This window comes from Meleagris gallopavo, chromosome 3 (assembly GCF_000146605.3).
Source record: "Meleagris gallopavo isolate NT-WF06-2002-E0010 breed Aviagen turkey brand Nicholas breeding stock chromosome 3, Turkey_5.1, whole genome shotgun sequence".
Lineage (NCBI taxonomy): Eukaryota > Metazoa > Chordata > Aves > Galliformes > Phasianidae > Meleagris > Meleagris gallopavo.
Window position 1 is genome coordinate 55676641 of NC_015013.2, and position 20322 is coordinate 55696962.

Here is a 20322-nt window from a genome sequence, read left to right on the forward strand (position 1 = left end):
TATTTTTTGCCTCATTACACAGATACTTCCCTTAGTATTTATGCCATTTTTCTGTTTTTAAATGTTTTATAAATACTATAGGTAGTACCTAATAGGCATAGATATTTTATCATTATACAAATGGGGAGTGGTTTGCTAGTAATTACTTGAAATTAGGAGATCTCATTTTGTCTTACAGTTTCTGAACAACAGATCAAGTTTTGTACCTTAAACCAAGATGTTGCAGCAATAATAATTCTGGTTTTCATTTCACACATTGTTCTATATGACTTCATATCAGTATTTAACAACAGAGAGGTCTTGTGGTTATACCTGAAGACTTGAATCTGGAAATTCCATGCAGAATGTCTGTTGAGGGCAAATCTTTGGTTAAATTCTACATCAGGGTGGGAAACTCTCCATATGTCTGTGAAGTGTAGTTTGCAAGCCTCATTTTGCAGTATATCTTGGAATATAAATTCAAAGATTTTAGACGGGGCCCGGAACAACTTGATCTGAAGTTACACCTTGTTTGAGCTGCGAGTTACAGTAGGTGATCTCCAGATGTCTTTTCCAACAGAAATTGTTCCAGGATTCTGTCCTGTTCCTCTGTGGTAGTACATGTGAAGTATGTAGTCTGTGCAGTTTGTGATGTAGTCTGAATTTTTCATTTCTTCCTCTGTGTTCATATGTATACCTAGCTACAAATGCACATTCTTTTTCCATGGCTGTATATTACAAGGCATTTTTTATCTGTATCCAAGTCGTCTTAAACACTTTTTCTAGTATACTTATATAACAAGACATACCCTCACAGAGATAGGAATTTCCTTATAGGAATTGAAAAATTAATTGTGCTTTGTGATACATATTTAATAGCCAGCTGTAAAATAATGTAGAGACTAAGAAGTGAAGATATTAAAGCATGAAAAAGATAAATCTCTTACATTATTTTTTGTGGTTGCTAAGGCGGAGAAATTAATGTTATGTGTTTTTTTTTTTTTTTTTTTTTTTTTTGTAGGTTCCTAATCTTCAGGCTCTGATATTGTGCTCTGGAGCTGTAGTTGCAGCAGGGAGAGAGCCTTTTAAGCCAAGTAATTATGAATCTCTTGGATATTCACGGCCTGCCAGATTACTTGGAATTGCAAATCGCGTGTACCCCAAAGCAAATTTGAAGTCAGAAAGTGAAAACAGTAAGTTCTTTGAATTAATTTATATTTTACTAATTGGTTCATCTCTAGCAGCATAAGATATAAACCATGACAATCTTACTGGGATCAAGGATATTCAAAAAGACCAACTTAAACTGTTTATTTTTGTTCCAACTCATCTGTAGGAATTAGAAAGATAAAATTAAGTTTTTTTAATGTTAATTTTCCTTTTAAAATATAAGTTTCTGCTAAGAACTCAGTATGCCTACTTTTTCTCAAACTGGCTGATTTAGAACAAGGATTCAAACCAAGATGTATATTATATTTCAGTGAACTTGATTGTTACTGTTATGTTAATGCACTTAATTTTCTTTCTTTTTTTTTTTTTTTGGTTATTACATTTAATAATAGCAGAGGTAAAATAGACCCCAAAGTTCAGAATCCTTAACTAGCTAAATTGATTGAGGAAAAACTTTTGTGCCATTTTCAAGATTTAGCAAATGGGAATTTGACTTCTTATCGTGACTTTCACATTTTCCTATGTCACATGGTCAGCATAGACATGAAATTCATTATAGCACTCATCCACTTACAAACTCAAACTCTTTTGTGAAGCCTACAGAGATTGTCACTCCTATATCCTCATACCCATGATATATGCTTTTCTTTTGACTACTCAAGAAATTATGCCACTGAGAAATTTCAGTGAACGTGAGATGGCTAGATCAAGAATATGAGGAGAAAAGCCAGGCCAGCTGAAAAGCCTCAGGCTACGGGGAACAAAATGATGCAGCAGTAGGACTTCAGGACATTCACGAATCCTTAGCCTTAGAGTATGCTTTAGGGCAGAAGTGCTGTCTCAGAGGAAGTTGTTTAATCCAGAGGTACTTTGCGCTCATGATATAGTTGTATGCTGTACTGTAGAGCTCAGGGTACGCTGTAAGTTTTTCTATACTGAGATTTTCCATAGCAATCTTCACTGTGTAATGGAGCACCCTGCTATATAAGACACTAAGCTTCCATTTACTTGAAGAGATTTATTACATATCCCTCACAGTTTGTAATGTGTCTACCAAACTATTCATTTCAGTTTTTCTCAGTCTTCACAGCCTTCGTGTCCTTTGGCTTTCATAGCTTGAGAGCTGTATGCAAGGCATCAGTAACAAGTCAAGGGAAAATGAATTGGAACATTTTCTGAATGAAAATTCTGGAGTTCAAAATTCCTGTTGAAATTCTGCTTTGAGTCAGAAATCCAGGCTTGCAGTGGTGTTAAAAAAAAAATAATAATAATAATAATAATTAAAAAAAAGGTGAATAGTTGAGAATCTGATAATCTAGAGAATCTTCGTCTAATCCTTAGTTAACAGCAATAAGAGAGAAAAAATAGATTCTTTAACTAAGACAAAAAAACAACAAAAACCTCATATCCCACGTGGTGATTAGCACAGTAATGATAATGGCTGAATTATTAAATTTCGGTCACTTTTTGTTCCAGTTCCATTTTCTCAAAATAGAGGTCGAGATTTTACTTCGGAAAACACTGGGTTTGGTCCTTGTTAGAGGAATTAGTAAAAATTTTTATTTCTGATTCATGGGAATGATATTGATACAGACACTTGTCTGTATCAGTAATATTTCAATCATTAAAGTCTTTATCTAAAACTGCTTGTTATTCACACAAGCAAAAAATTAAAGAAATATAGTTAAGTTAATATTACTTGTGTTAAAATACCTTCCTACAAGAAAAGCAGTTCTATTACATGAAGGCTTCTGCAACTTTAGGTATTAGTAACAGTTGTAGATGTCTTTGTGTGGATATTCATGCACCATTTCACTCACACAGGAATAACTGCTTGAAAGACAGCAATGTTTTTTTTTATCCCAAGTTCTTTATCTCTCACCTTGTCATGGTTACAACAAGAAGTGAGATGAGATGTGCTTTTTTTTAAAAATCAAGCTATTACAGATTAATCAAATTATATTTTAGGAGTATTTAATGTGCATGCAAGCTCATGTTGGCCTATGCTCATAACTTACTGAAGTCTAGCACTATGCTCATTCGCTTCACTGGGTTTTAAACCATCGTCTAGTATACTGTAGCACAAAATGTGGAATATCCTGATTTAAACTCAGATTTTATAACCTGTTCAAATGCTTCAAAAATGGAGAAGATTACTTCTCCATAGAAGGTCAGTCTAGGGGACTGAATCTGAAACCTTTAGTCGCGTATGTCAATAACACTGCTCATAGTAATGACTCATATCTTGCAGATTATTGGATTAAGACCCGGGGAGATGTATTTACCTGTTGACTGACACATTTTAGCACTCACTGTGATGACTAATAGGAGATTATATGCAAGTGATTGTTAATGAAAAAATATAATGGAAAATATAATTAAAAAATATAAAGTTAGCTTAAAGCTCCAACAAATGCAGGCCTGTGAAACTCTTGAAAAGTTTCACACTCCCAGATGAGTAGACAATGAGAACATGTATTACGTTTTCAGGCTTTGGAGCTTGAAGTAGAAATATAGCTCTGGCATTTCAGTGTCTTTAAAAAACATGGAAGTAAAAGTAGTTAAAACTTCAGTATTTTGTTAAAAATTTGTTGCATTTTGTTCTCTAAGAATTTCTGGAAGTTAAGAGCAAAATTTTTAATGCTTTTTCTCTTTACTTTCTAATACTCTAGGAAATAAATTCTTTTGTACTAATTTTTCTCATTTCTTCTCTCTTATTTTTTTTTTTTTCCTTTGCTGCCTGTCTACTGTCTGACCATCTGGATCCTTATCCATTTTATCTGTCTGCTCTACTCTCCATCTACTGAATGAACTTGGGTTCTTTAAATGTAATTGTTGGTAGCGAGAGCTGAAGTGATCTCTAGCTCAAGATCTCAAATATTCTCCGTTTCTTCTGGTAAAGGGTCCAGCAATGATAACAATTTAAATGATAACAACTCAGATTCTTCCTATCTTCCTGACAATCATAAAGGCATAGGAGGAAATCAGATAGTTAATGGGGAAGACTTACCTGTGACACAGTTTGAAGATGACATTGAGAAGTCTGTTCACCTTAATCAAGATGGCAGTATGACAGTGGAAATGAAAGTTCGATTCAAAATTAAGGAGGAAGAAACTATTAAATGGACAACGACTGTAAGTCGTGCTGGCTTTTCTGGTGAAAAAAATGCCACCATTTGCAATTCTGTGATGGATGCAGAAGACTGCTTATCCAGTGTAAATGCATCAGAATGTATAAAACAAAAGGATGCTCCATTTTTGGACAGCTATGGTAAAGAACAAGAGTCATTAAAGCAACTGCATACAGAAGTCTCAGATAAAGAATCAAAGTCTGATTTAAAAATGGATGTTTATAATATCTGTCAGAGGAACAGTTCTGCAGATCTAGATGTAAGTGATGTTCCTGAGGAAAATATCAGACCTCATTTTTATAGGCCTCCCACCCCTGGGCCAAGACGTGTTAGAAAAAAGAAAGCAGTAGTTGAAAGTGTCACCGTAGTTTCTGAGAAAGAGGTTCAGGAGAAGACAATGGGACAGTTTTCCTACAGTGAAGAAATAGAGAATGGAGAAAATAAATCTGAGTATTGTATGGTAGCACAATCAAGCACAAAAAAATCAAGTGTCAGTAATCCAAAGATTAGTGAGATGAGTGACAATGACTTATTAAAACTTTCTTCAGAGAATAAAAAAGAAGAAATGCTTTTTAAAGTAAGGCACAAAAGTCATGATTTAATTGGGACCACAGATAGGGAGACATTAGATGTACCTGATGAGCCTGAATTGTTACAGAATGTATTAGAGAAATCAGTTATGGAACAAGGTACATGTAATAGTTTAGTATCAACTTGCAAAGCCAAAATTAGTGGTTTTATGCCATCACCAAAAATATGCAAGGCAGCCAGGCCAGTTTCAGCAGACCATATTCATGAGTTATGTGATACAAAACAAATAAGAAGATCTCTCAGCTCTTACATTAGATATTCAGAATTTTCTCAGTCACAAAATGAAAAAATAAAATGCAAAACTTCTGACTTATTAACTTTTTCTCAAGATTCATCGCATTCAGCCTGTCATGGACATAATCAGATGGAGAAGGTGGCACCTCCATGTAGTAAAGCACCTACTGAGAAAATAAATCCAACAACTGGATTCTTTTCTACTGTTAATGAAACTGAGAATCAAATCAATATCTGCTCTGAATCTGTGATGGCATCACATCTGACTGGCGAAAGCCAATCTGCATCTTCTCTCACCAACAAGAAGAAGAAAAAATCCTGGTCCAATTTTCTAGAGCAAGAGATATACGAAAATCAAAAAGATACAGAATTTTCAGGGATAATTAGAAGTGAGGGAACGCTTATCACAAGCAAAACAACACAAGTTTCTGCAACCCAAACTACAGATAACTGTTCTGACATGCTTCAGAAAAATAGAAATGGATTACTTGTAAAAAACAATGATGGGTCTGCTAAGTCAGACAAAAGCAGATTTCCTGAAGATGAGATATATCACCCTGATTCAGTGGAACAAAATGGAATATCATCATCTAACAAGAAACCAAGAGCTAATAGACAGTTGACTGAGGTAAAATTGAAGTCAGGCAAAAAAAGTAGTTCCATTTTATCTGCAAAAAGTGAAGATGGCGTAATGTCAGTTGATTCAAGAACTGAAACTGAAAACAGCCAGGATGAATTGAGTCCTGCAAAAGAAGGCAAACATCTCATGACTAATTTATTTGAACAGGCATCTAACTCAGCAACAATATCAAATCTATTGTCAGAAGTGCCTAAGGATCATAATGTAGAAAAAGAAAGGGAGAATGTTTTAGAAAATTTAGCATCAAAGAAAGAGAAAAACAAAAGAAGAAGAAAAATCTAAGTAAAAATAAAAATAAATTAAGCATGTCAGACAGCGCTATCACACTAGAGGCTCTGAAACAGGAGTATTTTAAAGAGGATGTTGTTGAGCATTCACTTGAAAACTATGTCCAAAGTTGGCTGAAAAACCTGTCACCAAATGCTGTCTTGCCCTCTATAAACAAAAAAGATGGGAATGCAAATAATGGTGACAACTGTCATTTTTCTAAAGAAAAGATTGATGCTTTTATAGATCAAGAAGATAGATATATTACCAATAAAGTACATATGATTGGAAAGAAACACCTTTTTGAACATAATCTAACTAAAAAACAACTAAAGCCTCTTTTTGAATTGGGAACTCTAGAAGAGTCAGCCAAACAGTCAAGTGGAAAGCAAACTGACTCTTTGATTCATGATAACACAACAGTAGTAGAAGAAGCCAAGTATTTACTACAGTCGGAATTTCATCATGCTAGTAAGCTACACTTGTTTCATGAAACACATGTCAATAAAAAGGTGTCAGAGGGTGATATTCAAAACATCAGTCAGTGTCAGAGAAAAAGATCGGAAGTTGCTGTTCAAGTTGATTGTACAACTGGCAATGAGAAAATGGGAACTGATGTTCAGAATAATTGCGTGTCTAGTATTTTGCTTCATGAGTTGCAGTCAACTTTGCTTGGTCTCCAGAAAGAACATAGTGGATGTATAGAAAAAACATGCAATCTTCCAGATCTTTCTCTGCCAGTTTTTGGTTCTTCCTCCAACCTCCTCCTAGCATGGCTACTAATACTGAGTCTGAGAGAGAATTTGATTGGCACAATCAAAGATGATATTCAAAAAGCTACTTGTAGCTGTTCTGAAATCTTAACGCAACTACAATTCCTGAAACAAGCAACAGTATTAGAAAAAGTTGATGAACTGAAGGCTGCTTTCTCCCATTTTCAACAATCAACAGAAAATAACTTATTACACACTGGGAAGGAACACAGAAAGCAGGATGTCACATGTTGCCATGAAAATATGCCTATATCTGAAATTCATAATGTTATACATTTGTATGAAGATGAAAAATCAGATAAACCTTGTATTGCAAAGGACAGTTTGTATACTGAAGAAGCATTAAAATTGTCTGGTGATTTAGAAAGCTGTCCTGATATACAGGAAGAGGTTTGTAGAGCAACAGAGGTTTCAGAATTGAGTGCTCCCAGAACAGAGCTAGATGATCAGTATACCAATACTAATTCAACTAAACATAGCCTTCCATCAGCTATAGAGCTACCTGAAGCAAATGAAGAAATGGCTTATAGCCTGCATAAAAAACCTCAAGATAATACTGATGCATCATTCATTAACGAGGAGTCAGATACTTCAATAGAACCTAATTCAACAGTTCACAGTGTAACTTCTAATGATAAAAATTTTGTTTTAGATAAGGATACCTCTGAGATAGAATGTGATGAAGATATTACACATATTACTACTGATAATAGGAAAGATGAGATAGTTGATCCAAATTTGAATGACAAAAAAGCAAATAACCAACTTAAACAAGGTGCTGACACACATGTAGAATATAGTTACAAGGATGATTCTGTACAGGAAGGGAAGGAAGACACAGAAACTTGTGAAGAATCCTCTGAGAGGTTATCTACAAACTCTCCATTATCTTTTTGTTATGAATCTAAGCAAATTACAGAATATGATATGAGTGAAGGAGAACAGAAATTGCATGTAGAAGAACAGGAGAATAGAACATGTTCAGAACCTTCTCAATTAAAAAGATGTTTAAAAAGCCCTGCTACTTCAGATTGGTCAGATTACAGACCAGATACTGAAGAGAGCGATTATAACTTTAAAGCATCCAGTGATTTGACCAATGAAAGTGGGGAGGAAGCAGTACTTGAAAAACATTATAATACTGGGTATGTACAAAGAACTATTGAACGACTTTATGGTAAGACAGAAGCTGCATTTAAGCCTGACTTTCAGAAAGGATATCCTTATATGTCCAAAGTACTACAGAAAGATACTCAAGAATTCTACTCTGCAGTGGTGACAAAAAACACTATTTTTTTCCAAGAACCTAGGCCTCTTTCTGCAGATAACTTTTCACATTCTTCACTGCAATCACAAGAATTTCCAGAAATCATTAACAAAGATGACACTGTATGGAAAGGAGAAAATATTTCTTCACCAACAGAGCAACCTACACTTAATGGAGAAGAGAAAAATTTTGCTGATAACTATTCAGGAGAATTTCCAAAGAAACATCACTCTAGTGCACATTCTAAAGAAGATGAAGGAGTATTGATTGATAAAGGCAAATGGCTTCTCAAAGAAAATCATTTGATAAGAAGATCACCACCTGAGCAGACTGGAATGTATGGCAATTTGGATACAACATCAACAGACACAGTCCTTGATACTAATGGTGATGATGCTCCATACTCACATTTTGGCAATCTGAATCAGTACCCAGTCCTCAATGAAATCTCTTCTTCAGAGCTTGAAGACATGGTAAGACCCTCTAAAAATTTTTTGCAACTACTTCAATATACCTCACAGCAGTGATTCAGACCCTTTAGAGGATGACTTATGTACAAAAAGCAAACCTACCCTCAGTGGTAAAACCGCCTCTCTTTCTATAGGAAACAAAGAAAAGATCAAACCTTCAGCCACAGAGGTTGATACCAATTTTTCAGCTTTTGCATCTGTAGAATTTAGATTGCCTGATAATAAGGTGCATCCATTGGAGCAGCCTTCGAATGATGAACCCATACAATCTCAGCCAACTGATGATAGTAATGCTAACAGAAGTGCTCTTCAGGAAGAAGATTCTCTGGATAAGCTCCATGCTATATGTGGCCAACATTGTCCAATACTGATGGTGATGGTAACACCAATTAATGAGGAACAAAGAGGATATGCTTACCAAAAAGCGTCTGATATCGAGAACCAGCTAGGTCTATGTTTGTTGACCAAAAATATCAAACATTTGCAATGGTCAGGCAAAAATTTAGTAACAAGTGAAAATAATTGTGTGAACCTGAAGAACAACTTAATCAATAAGATTGCCAATAGTATTTTTAATAGGTTTAATGCTAGTAACACCCTAGATTTTATTAGTAATGCTAGGATACTGACATCTTCAACTCTGAAAAATGAGATAAATTTAGAGACGTCAGATAGCACAGGGGATGTGAAAGCAAAGCCTATGGTAATTAGCAATTGTCAAAACAGTGTATCCAAGCACATACCCAGTGATCATACTGTAGGCACAAATAATGAGCCATCCAATACGTGCCAAGCATTAAAGATAAACAGAAATTATGTTGTTGGAGAATTAGAGGATCCCACATTAGAGGATTCAGTAGAAACTTGTCAATCTGAAAAACTTCTGAAGTGTGACACTTCTTTAAATAATATTGAGCATAATGCCTCTGAAAATATAAAAAATGAAAATGCCTTTCCTACAGAAGGTAAAGAAGAGGAGGAAGAAGTTTTCATCTGTGCAATTGAGAATGGATGCAGCAAATGTAAGACAAGTAATAGTGATCTTGGAAGTTCTGTAACATCAGATCAGTGACGACGTCTTCCGTAAAAATATTCAGGAATTGAACCACTAAATGTCACATCCAATGAAACTCCCAGTGAGAATACACACAGATAAATATGAATCACAATTGTATATAATTGCTGAAATACAGATAATTATTTAGATTTTTTTTTTGTGGGGAACATTATAGAAAATAAAAAGAAACTGTTCTAAGATGACAATTTCTTAGTTAAAAAACTGCTGTCCCCTAAATGTTGCTTGTATTAGTAGTATACCAAGCTCTTTAGAGAAGCAACTATTGCTTGTTAGAGCAAAGAGTTAACATTTTAAATATCTTCTTAAGTTTTAAGTAAGATGTCTGTATTTTGTGAAATTTGAGAAATGGTTTGATAATTATCATTCAGTATAAATGCTTAGTCCAGAACTAAATCAACTGTAATGTTTACTTTGAAAAGTAGGAAATACTTTTCAAATACTGTATTGCAATGAAAAGCAGGAATCAGTAGTCATATTAGTTCTATATAGTTTAACATTATCAAACAGCTATTTCAGTTTTTAAGGCCAAATTCGGAGTAATTAGGTGAATAAAGAAGTCTTTCAGTCTATTTATAGGAAGGTCCAGACTCCAAGTGAAATTTGCCTCTTTTATCCTATCTAGTAGAATACTAGAAAAGGATCATACTGATTCATTACACAGGATTGCACAAGAACTGTGAAAGGGAAACCGTGCATCAATGGTCTTCTTGATTGCCATTGCCATATTCCCTTCAGAGGCGGCATCACTTACTCCTAAAACTGTTCTACATACTTTACAAGTGTTAACTGTGTGTTCTTTTTTTAACCTATGTATTATGTTATCTATTATGTCTTCTTCTTTTTTTCTTCTTTGTACAAATGTGAAGTACTGTGAGAATCTTTGGAATATTTAATATTACTGTTAATATTTTTAATAATATTTAACATGTTTCAGAGTCAATTTGTTATCAAATTATTTTAGATACTTGTTTATAGTATTTCTTAATATCCTGTGTATGTAGTATGCATTTATATGTGGTTTACAATTTTCAGTAAGTGATTTTAAATATAAAATTGGAAAAAATGTATATATTGTGATTTGTAAGAGTATTTCATTCTTATTTGTTTTTGCTTTAATTTGTTTAGACTTTAATCCTTAATACTGCACATTTAATAAATGTCAATACAGTCGGAGGCATACCTGAAGAAGGAAGGTGTTATTTTTTCAGTTAAAGAATGTGAATTTGGTATTCTGTACTCTTGGAGGCTGGGACTAGACTAACTGGCAGGTCTGTGCTGCCGCATACTGGACTGTGGTCATTCAGTTATCCAGACTCGGGACCTATCCAAAGCCTGACACAAATATCTTTTGGCTCATGGGCCTTGATTGTCTCCCTTTGGCAAACATGGTACAGGGAGGAGAAGCAGAATCAAGATCTGGAGCAAAAAAGAGGTTTGTAGCACAGGTAGGGAAACAAATAGCTCTTCAGTTCTTTTTAGGAGCCTTGTGGCAGGTATATTTCCTCATAAATAGCTGATACATTTCTGTCTTTTGAAGCAGTATTATATACTTGTAATAAACAGATGTTACGACTCTGATGCAATGTTGTGATACTGACTAACAAATTACATGCCAAGCAGCTGTGTGTTTATCTGAGGGCACTGGTCGTGATTCTGATTTTCTTCCTCCCATCTCCACACTTCTGGGTATATTCCTTGGCATGTTTTAGAACTGCTTCCAAATGGAGAGTCTCAGTGGTATTTTTTCATCCTTTTACATATCAGTGCAGAAGTAAAACCTATGGATGGAAAAATAAAGCTTAAAATCACTCAAATCTGTCTAAATGCCATATGAGGCATAGGTTCCATAGACAGTTTTATACATGACTTCATCACTTGCAGTTTTTATGCTGGATTTACAGCACCCTATGTGGCATTCATAACACCTTAATTTATTCTGATGTTTCAGAGCCTTTAATCAGATGCTTATTGCAGTGTTACTGAGCAAATTGAGGCTGAGATGTGGGGCATGGCCTTAGTTACAATCAAGAGAGACCACAGCAAGTAGGAAAATTATTGTTATATTCACTGAAGATATCTTCATTTCCGTACATTAATCAGAAGAGAAGAAATAAAATGGTCAGCTCAGAGCAGGACAAAAGCTCACAGAGATGTTCCATAGGGCTTATATATTCATTAATGATTCAGGGAAGGTCTAGAATATTAAGTAGCTGAAATATGCAGAGAAAAATAAAATTGGTTTTATTAGGTAAGATTGGAGAAGACTGAAGAGAGACCTTCAAAATTCTGGTGACAAGAAGTAAGTGATTGAAAGAGGAAAAAACACCATGAGGAGTAATACGAACTACTTATATATAGCTAAATTCTGTAAATTAACTGCAAAAGCCATAGAGAGTCTTTCTGAATGAGTCAGGATGAAATACACTTGGAAGTTACAAGCATATCAAATAATGTGTTAACAAAAGAATAGAAGAAAATTCAGCAGGCATTTAAAAGCTTTATATAGATTATGTCATTCTTCTGGCAGGAATGTAGTTTTTGTCTTATTATTAAAAAGAGAAATATCAGATATCTCTTGTCTTTTCCTTCTACATAAGACAGTCTCTCCATTTTCTCTAATTATAATGTTTGTCTTTCCTGGGAGCTATTCTAGTTTCAAATTTATTTATTTATTATTATCATTTTGAATGGCATTGCCAGAATTTATTGCAGCATTTAGAAGATTGTATCTCTGAACTCTTGGAAACCAATTAGAAGTTTTCCCTATTTAAAAATCTTTCTCCTAGTGCATCTTATAGTCAAGTTGATGCAACATGTTAGTGATTTGCTTTCTCTTTTTTTTTTTTTTCCTAATCGATAAATTTACTGTTCATAACATTATGCCTTAATTGTATTTTTAAAATGCATTTCCTTACATTTTATGCTGTTGTATGTTCCTTTTTTTTGGTATAACTCTGGATTTTCTTATCCTTCAACCATATTACAGAAGCTATGCTATGGAGTATATCGATGAAAATATGAAATCCAAATAATTCTCAGTACAGACTCCTGAGTAATTTCCTAGTATCTATATAAATGAGTACCCCCATTTCACTACAAATTTATAATCTCCCATTTAGTTAGTTAGTTACTCTGCATTTTTGCACTGATTCACCTTTCCATTTTAAAATACTAATTTCTTATATCATATTCAGATATTTTAGAACTATTGTAATTTTTCTTGTATACAAAGATTAATTATTTTGTCTCGTGGCATCCTTGATCTAAATTGAAGAGACATGAATTTAATGCGTGGATCACTTAGTGATCAAGGAATTGGCTGGATGGTTGAACTTGAGTTCTGAGTTCTCACATTCAGTGTGTAGTGTATGCAGACTTTCTCTGCTTATTCTCTTTTTATTTGTACAGCTATATAATATTTTTGTGATTTTGTTTTAATTTCTTTTGTTACATTTTGCTTTTCAGTACATTTGACTTAATTAACTCGTTCCTTTATATTTTTAATTTGCCATTTAAAAATCAAAACCTAGTGATGTGTTTTTTCCCTTTTAACTTAAAATGAACCAGCTTATGATTTCTTATCTTAGGGATATTTTTTAAATCTCTTTCTAAATAGTCTAATTAAAAAAATATATATTCCCCAGTAGCTGATTATTTGAGGAAAAAATGTATTGATATACTGATTCTGTCACTTAGAAATAAGTGTTTTCTACAATTTAGTAGAAATAGTAGATAGTAGTTATGAGTATTATTTATTTATTATTTATGAGTAGTATTTATTCTCATAAATTAAGTAGTGTCTTAATAATACACTTTTGATTTTGACTTCATTGTCTATCCCGTTCCAAAGTAAATGTGATCCAAACAGATTCTGTTTCATTTCTTATCATCCATGTATACTCTTGTAGCTTTCCTGAAGGCTACATACCTCACTTATCTTTTGAGAACCATGGTCCAGGTGTGCTTGCTTCTTCAGAGTTTCACTGTTATCTGTGAATATGCAAATCCATGTTTTGTGCTAGTAATAATTGCATTTCTTGACTTGTGCCCTCATCAATATTACATCTTTCCTTCGTTTTACTGCTCAACATCCTATATTCATTACTTTTTCTACATTTATCAGATGTTCTGTTTATGTGCATTAAAACTGCCTGTAGGGAATGAGCAAGTTTCATTACATAATACTTGAAACCATGTTTGCTAGCCCATTATGGTACGTTCATTTGCCAGTCTGGCAAAAGGAGAATGTTTTCCATGAATATGTTCCAAGATATCAAACCCTTCTTCACATCACATGGAGGTAATCAGTTGATTTTTTTATCATTTTACTTTACCTTTCACGTCTATTTTGGAATTTCAGATAATTCAGTTTTCCTCTAGTTGATTATTGTCTTCAGCCTGTTAGTGGTATTTATTCATTCAAGCAGTAGTTTTAGCAGTTGGTGAATGTACTATTTTCTAAAGATCCTCATGTTTTGTAAATTACCTTCTAGCAACTAGCGTATTCTTTTGTGGGTTTTGTATTTTTATTTATTATTATCATTTTTTATTTATTTATTTATTTTTGACCTGGTAATATGTTTTTCTGTGTCATCTGTTTCCATTTGGACTCCAATCAAACAACCATCATTTCTTCATTCTGTAAGACTGACTTTCCAAATTTTTCTCTTAGACATCATGTAGTGGAATAATGAATACCTGCTTTTCTCCATTATTTTCTTTGTTGTTACAGGATTTCATTTGCTTCATCCAGTTTCCAGGTTGTATCTTTAGCAGGTTTCTGCAAAGCCGTGCAATTCTTGTTATACAAATACACTTGCATAGAGGGACTTTGATGGTGTACGCTTATCCAAGGTTGTCAATTATAAGTGAGATTAACATGCCTGTCATACCTCACAGGAAGCTCAGTGAAGTGAACAACTGCCTTGCTAATAGAAACAGTAAGCTAAATTCAGCTGTGAACAAAGGAGATTACAGCAACTTTTAAGAAGGGTCTTTAACAAGAGCTGTTGGAAAATGTGATTCTGTGAATTGTTTCTCTTCCTAAGGCCTAGCAGTTAGCACTTATGTACTTCTAGTTTAATGTGTTCAAGCTGTGGCAATTCTTGTAAGAATGAATTTTAATCTAATAGTAACTGTTTGGCAGTTCATTATTTAATAATGACAAAATAATTACTTATAACTGTATATACAATATCTGTGTACTCAGTATTTTTCAGAGAAGTGCTACAAGGTCCCGTCTTCAAAGTTGGGTAGTGGTGTACTCTCCAAATTTATGGTAATAATAACATATTTCAGATTCCTGCACATAAATAATACAATTTCTTTCATATTCTGTCTCCATCTTTAAAATTTTTACTTTCTACTTAGACCATTTTAGGTCATAAACCTACAAGCATTTTTCAAACAAGTAACTAAATACCAGAACACTACTCTAGGACAGATTAAGTGAAAGAGAAAAATAGCAAATTTTAAGTAAATAGGTCATAGATCAGAATTAGTCCCCAGGGTAAAATTTTAAGGACACAGTTGACCTTCAGAACCATTCTGTTGTCAGTGCTAGTCTTCTGCTAAAAGGAAGTGTTGTAGAACATGTGTAGAGAAATGCTATTTGGAAAAAGAGAATTATAGGAAAGAAAGTAGTTTTGTGCTTATGAGAGCTGACAGTTAACAAACTTCTCTGTATGGTAAGACTGACCTGCTACAGATGTTGCTACAGCAGTATTACTATGATGAAGCTGAATAATCAGTGTCTTGTATCCAGTAGTACTGGAACACCTCTGTTTGCAAAGACCATATTACATATTTCGAATGATCATAATTTATGTAGTGAATATAATTTTTTTTATCTTAGTGCCTTGGGATACTAGAAAATGTACTGGTTGCTCAAGATGTTGAAAGTAGTTTTTTGTGTCATAAATCCCAGCTGATACTACAGTCTACAAACTCACTGATCTTCAGGGATACTACTATCATTTCAAGATAATGGGCTATTCAGACAGAGAATCAACATCCAATGTTACAGTACTATACAGTATTTCTGTATTTACAGTATTTCACTCTGCTACTACAGGAGTGGGAGTTTTGTCCTCAAAGATGAACCAAAGACTCTGCTAATGACTTCCTGACTCTTCACTCAGTCTGGGGAACAGTATCTATTCTAATGGTTTCTAATTCTACTGCAATTCCCAGAGAAAGTTTTATTTATGTACTAGTATAATGGCCACACAGAACAAAACGCTTATAGCAAAAGCTTGACTACAAGCAGGACTCTTAGATTCTATCATCAAACCTCATTAGAGGTTAGAATTTATAATGTGTCTTTACGGAGCATTTTCTTCTGCCTTTTATTAAAAGCAGTATTAATAATTTAAACATAGCCACTAAGTGGTATGGAGGACGTAGATTCTCAACTCATTTACTTCCCAGACAGAAATTTATTGACACACACACCTAGACTAGGTCAGCCTAATCTATTTCTAAAACAACTTTTCTTTTAGATATGGCTAAACATGAGCTAATAAAGGTACAAATCCTACCTTATTTTTTCTTGAATGCCATAGAAAACTAAATGCAAATTCCTCAAATCAGGCTTTTCATTGGTCCTCAAGTAATAGCCTGCTATAGTTTTATCCTGTGTATGTATCAGGATGTATCAGGATGTGTATGTCTGTTAAATTATTTAAGAAAGCGTGCATGGCTAACACTGAAAACAGTGATACTCAAAACAAAATTGGTTTCGCTGAATCTTGCAACAGAGTTGTAGGAATTCTTATTGCCTGGAGTTTAAGACACACAGATCTATTTTAGGCATCTCAGTCAAGAAAAAAAAATCATTATGTCATGCCCTTTCTATCTTATTTCTCAGTGTTTTAGCTAGAATGAATATGATGAGAATGCTGTGATGGATGGAAGAGTAAGTAACATCAGTAAAATGTAGTGTAGGCAGCACAGGCCTTCCATAATTAGTAAAGCTCTTCAATGCTACTGTTGTGTTTTAAAGAATGTTCTCTTTCAAGAAACATTTATATTAATCAGCTTGAGAGGTGCTTAAATGTTCATCCTTTGAGATGGGAATCAGCTGTACTGGGGGTGAGAATGTCTTCTTAATAATCCTTCCTAATATCCCTGTTAGTATGTTGTCAGCCACCCCTCAGGGATATCATTTCTCTTATCTCTATGCTCTTGATACTCAGCTTCCACTAAACCAAAGCCTAAATCCATATACTTGGTCTTGTTAAAATGAAATTAACCTGCAGAAAGAGTACTGATATCTCAGAGTATAATGCCAACACTGCAATGCAAGGATGTATTGGGCAATTTTGTCTGAACTGTTACATCTGCATGGCTTTGCAGACATACAGGTCCATTCTTAAAAGAGGTATCTTAAGAATCCTTAATGCTTGAAGCAATGAGTTTTGTCATTCCAGAGGTAACTTGTTGAGAGCCTGCAAGGGTGCCGTTACACAGCACTGCACTGAGTAGAGCTGACATATCCTAAACAAACAGGAAGACCTATTTCATGCAATTTAGTACAACATTTCAAATATTGTGTTTGAAAACTGATATGCAGTCATGCAATTTGAGTTTGTCATATAGCATATGCGTACAGAAAAGATGTAAATGCAAGCTGACATTTCTTGATTTTCACGCGCACAACTTAGCACAGTCAATATTTGCTGTATCTTTGTGAAATACATATTTTTATATTTGGCATGATATTATTTAGAATTCTGATTACTGAAATTCACTTTACTTAGGAATCGAGCTTAAGTAATTCAGCAAGTCTTTTTATCTTTTGATAGCTAGGAAATGGAAGGTGTCAGTCCTCACCAGCGATATGCCATCTGCAGGAACAAGCTCAAAGGTTTATATCATATTGTATGGGGATCACGGCAGTTCAGGACCTATTTTTCTTGATGGAGAGAAGGGAAAATTATTTCAGAGAGGCAGTGAAGATGTCTTCACAGTAAGTAGTATATACTCATTGTGTTACTTTCTTTTGTCCGGCTAGATTTTAAAAAACATGAAATTTCAAAATCTATGCAATAAAAAGACAGTCCGTTTTTGTACTACACATATATCTGTAAGCAAGAAGCAGGACATAAATGGAAAAATAAATGTAGTATCCTTTTCCCCTAACCCATCGAAAAACTGATTTGATTCAACATATTTCGTCTGCTTAAGAAGAACTACTGATTACCTTACATAGCGCCCAAAAAAATTGAAAAGAAGACACTTCTGTAAAGAGGATACTTCTGTAGCTTTAATACTTGAAGTGGAGCAACAATATTAAAAATGAAATGAGAAGTGGAAAATTAGGGGATGGAATAAATTTTTAACTTTGTTAAATAGTTGCTGTCTGATTTCAATTAATAGCTCCCAGTTACACATGTAAATTCCTCCTCCATCAGTCTTGTTCCTGATGACTTAAATAAGCCCAAATAGGGTCTCTTATCAAGAACTGCAGAGTTTAATTGTATATGTGGGACTGTCAATGTGGAGTCTAGCAGGTATCTGCTATAAAACCATGTAACAAATAACTATTTCCATCCTTAGCATCCAGGGTAGCAAGCACTTTTCTGACAAAAGATACTGAATGGCAGTATTGATCAGGAACTCATCTATTTCTGCAATGGTCTCACAGCTGTCTGGGATGTAGGAAATGAAGTACTTAGGTCTCATCAGCTGATGGACTTTCTAAGGAGAATCCAGCACCTCTGATATTTGTGCCATTCTCCATGTGTGATATAAAAACAAAACCGAAACAAGATTGAAAGGAATAGATAAAATAAGTAATCGGGGTTAAAAATACTGTCTTCATAAGAAATGAAGAAGCTCTGCTTTCTGCTCCCACTACTGCCATTCATTTCATCCTGAATGACTCTTAAATACAAAATGTGGAGACAGTCCCTGGTTTGGAAACTCAAATTCTCCTCTTAGGTGAGTTTCCATGGCGCTAATATAATTAAGGAGGGTGTACTCTAAAATGCATAGGAGTAAAGCCTCTCTGCTTGCTCTTTGTGCTAAATCCAAGTTAACTATGGTCTGTTCTCAATACAGAGAATTTGGTCCACACCCATCTTTATATCATAAATGAAAACATGGAAATAAATTCTGTAGAAAGTGTCAAAAGGACAGCAAATCGGACTACATCATAAAAAAAAAAATAAAAAATATATATATATGTATGTATATATATAAAAATAAATGCAGCAATGAAGAGAGGCACTCACATTATATTTCCAGCACCTTGAAGATAATCTTTCTAACTCTACACTTAATTTCATGACTATTTGTTTGAATAACCTTCACATAAAGTGATTCCCTCAGCACCCTATTATCTGTACTGGCTGTACTCATCCAGTCTGCCCAAGAGCTAATCTTTCAAGTACAGTTTTTAAAGTTGATTTAATTGAAACCATTTGTAAAAAGAAATGTCAAAGATGAACACCATTGGTCCAAAATTGTAAAGCATGCCATCCGAGAGGGGCAGGGAGAAACTCAGAGGTAGTGGGAGGTGCCAGGGATACAGAATTCATTTTTTAGCAGGTCAGTGGTACAGATGCTAAACTGAGACATCCTTTAGGGTCAAGCTATATTTTTTAGTGATGCCTACAATCTATATTCCTCTCACACTGAGACTAGTATTCACTGGGGAACAAAATAGTGGCAGCAGCATCTTGAATCATTTAGATGGGGCTAGCAGGCCACAGGATTTGTCATGGGGTTTTTCTTTAAATGAGGAAGCATCCAGTAATACTCTGGAGCAAAATATTTTAGAATCACTAGTTTAAATATCAGAGCAGTTAATTCATCTAAACTAAAATTTTACTGATAGTTACTAAATGAATTTTTGTTGTATGTCTTCTAAGCAATGTACTGTATTTCATCAGTGGCATTCCTTTTACAGGTTCATACAGGAAACATAGGACGTCTCTACAAAATACGCATTGGACATACTAATGCAGGAAGTTGCCCTGCCTGGCATTGTGAAGAGGTAAGAGAAGCGAGAAGGAATTTTATCCTTCCAAAAGCAGTCACTATGACAATAATGTCAAAATATGAGTTGGAAAATTTCTTCTGGAGAAGTATGATAGCCTCATCAAATACTGTAGCTTTGTTTAAGAGATTATTTATTTTGAAGTGTTTGTTTTTATGAAGAATGAGAGGCAATCTATCATCTTTGTTTGATTGCTGTTTAGTGAGAACTGTATATTATATTTCTTTAAAAGTGCATGAATGAACAGTAAGGAAAACAGAGAATTGCTCTACTGTAGTCTCAGTCTACTATAGCCTTTGTGTGCTACAGAGTGCCCAGAGTTTGTTGAAACCTAGAAAATCACTGAACTCAGTCTTGCCAAGTTCTCTTCAAATCTGTAACTGACTCCATGTTCTTATGTACAGCATCAGAGCTATATTGTAAGTGTTTGTAATTCTGTGACTCTGAGGAGACAAAGATAATGACAGATTGTTTTCCCTCCTCACTTAAAAAAGATCTCAATGCAGGTAAAGCAAAGTTGCTAGGTTATGTAGCAAGAAAATTAGAAACCAGGATGGGTTCATGAAAGGCAGTTCCTGCTTGACCAACCTGATCTCCTATGATTAAGTGATCTGCCTGGTGGATGAGGGAAAAGCTATTGATATAGACTACCTAGACTTCAGCAAAATCTTTGACACTGTCTCCCACAGTATTCTCCTAAAGAAGCTGTCAGCCTGTGG

General features: G+C 34.4%; 1 protein-coding gene across 1 annotated transcript in view; it reads left to right on the forward strand.

Moving 5' to 3' along the window:
- The window catches only part of LOC104910342 (lipoxygenase homology domain-containing protein 1-like), a 193812-nt gene that overhangs the window by 15102 nt on the left and 158388 nt on the right, over nucleotides 1-20322 (forward strand). The window contains 3 exon segments of the mRNA XM_010708935.3: nucleotides 1001-1172; nucleotides 17406-17569; nucleotides 19514-19600. Coding sequence (XP_010707237.2) covers nucleotides 1001-1172; nucleotides 17406-17569; nucleotides 19514-19600 — 423 coding nt within the window.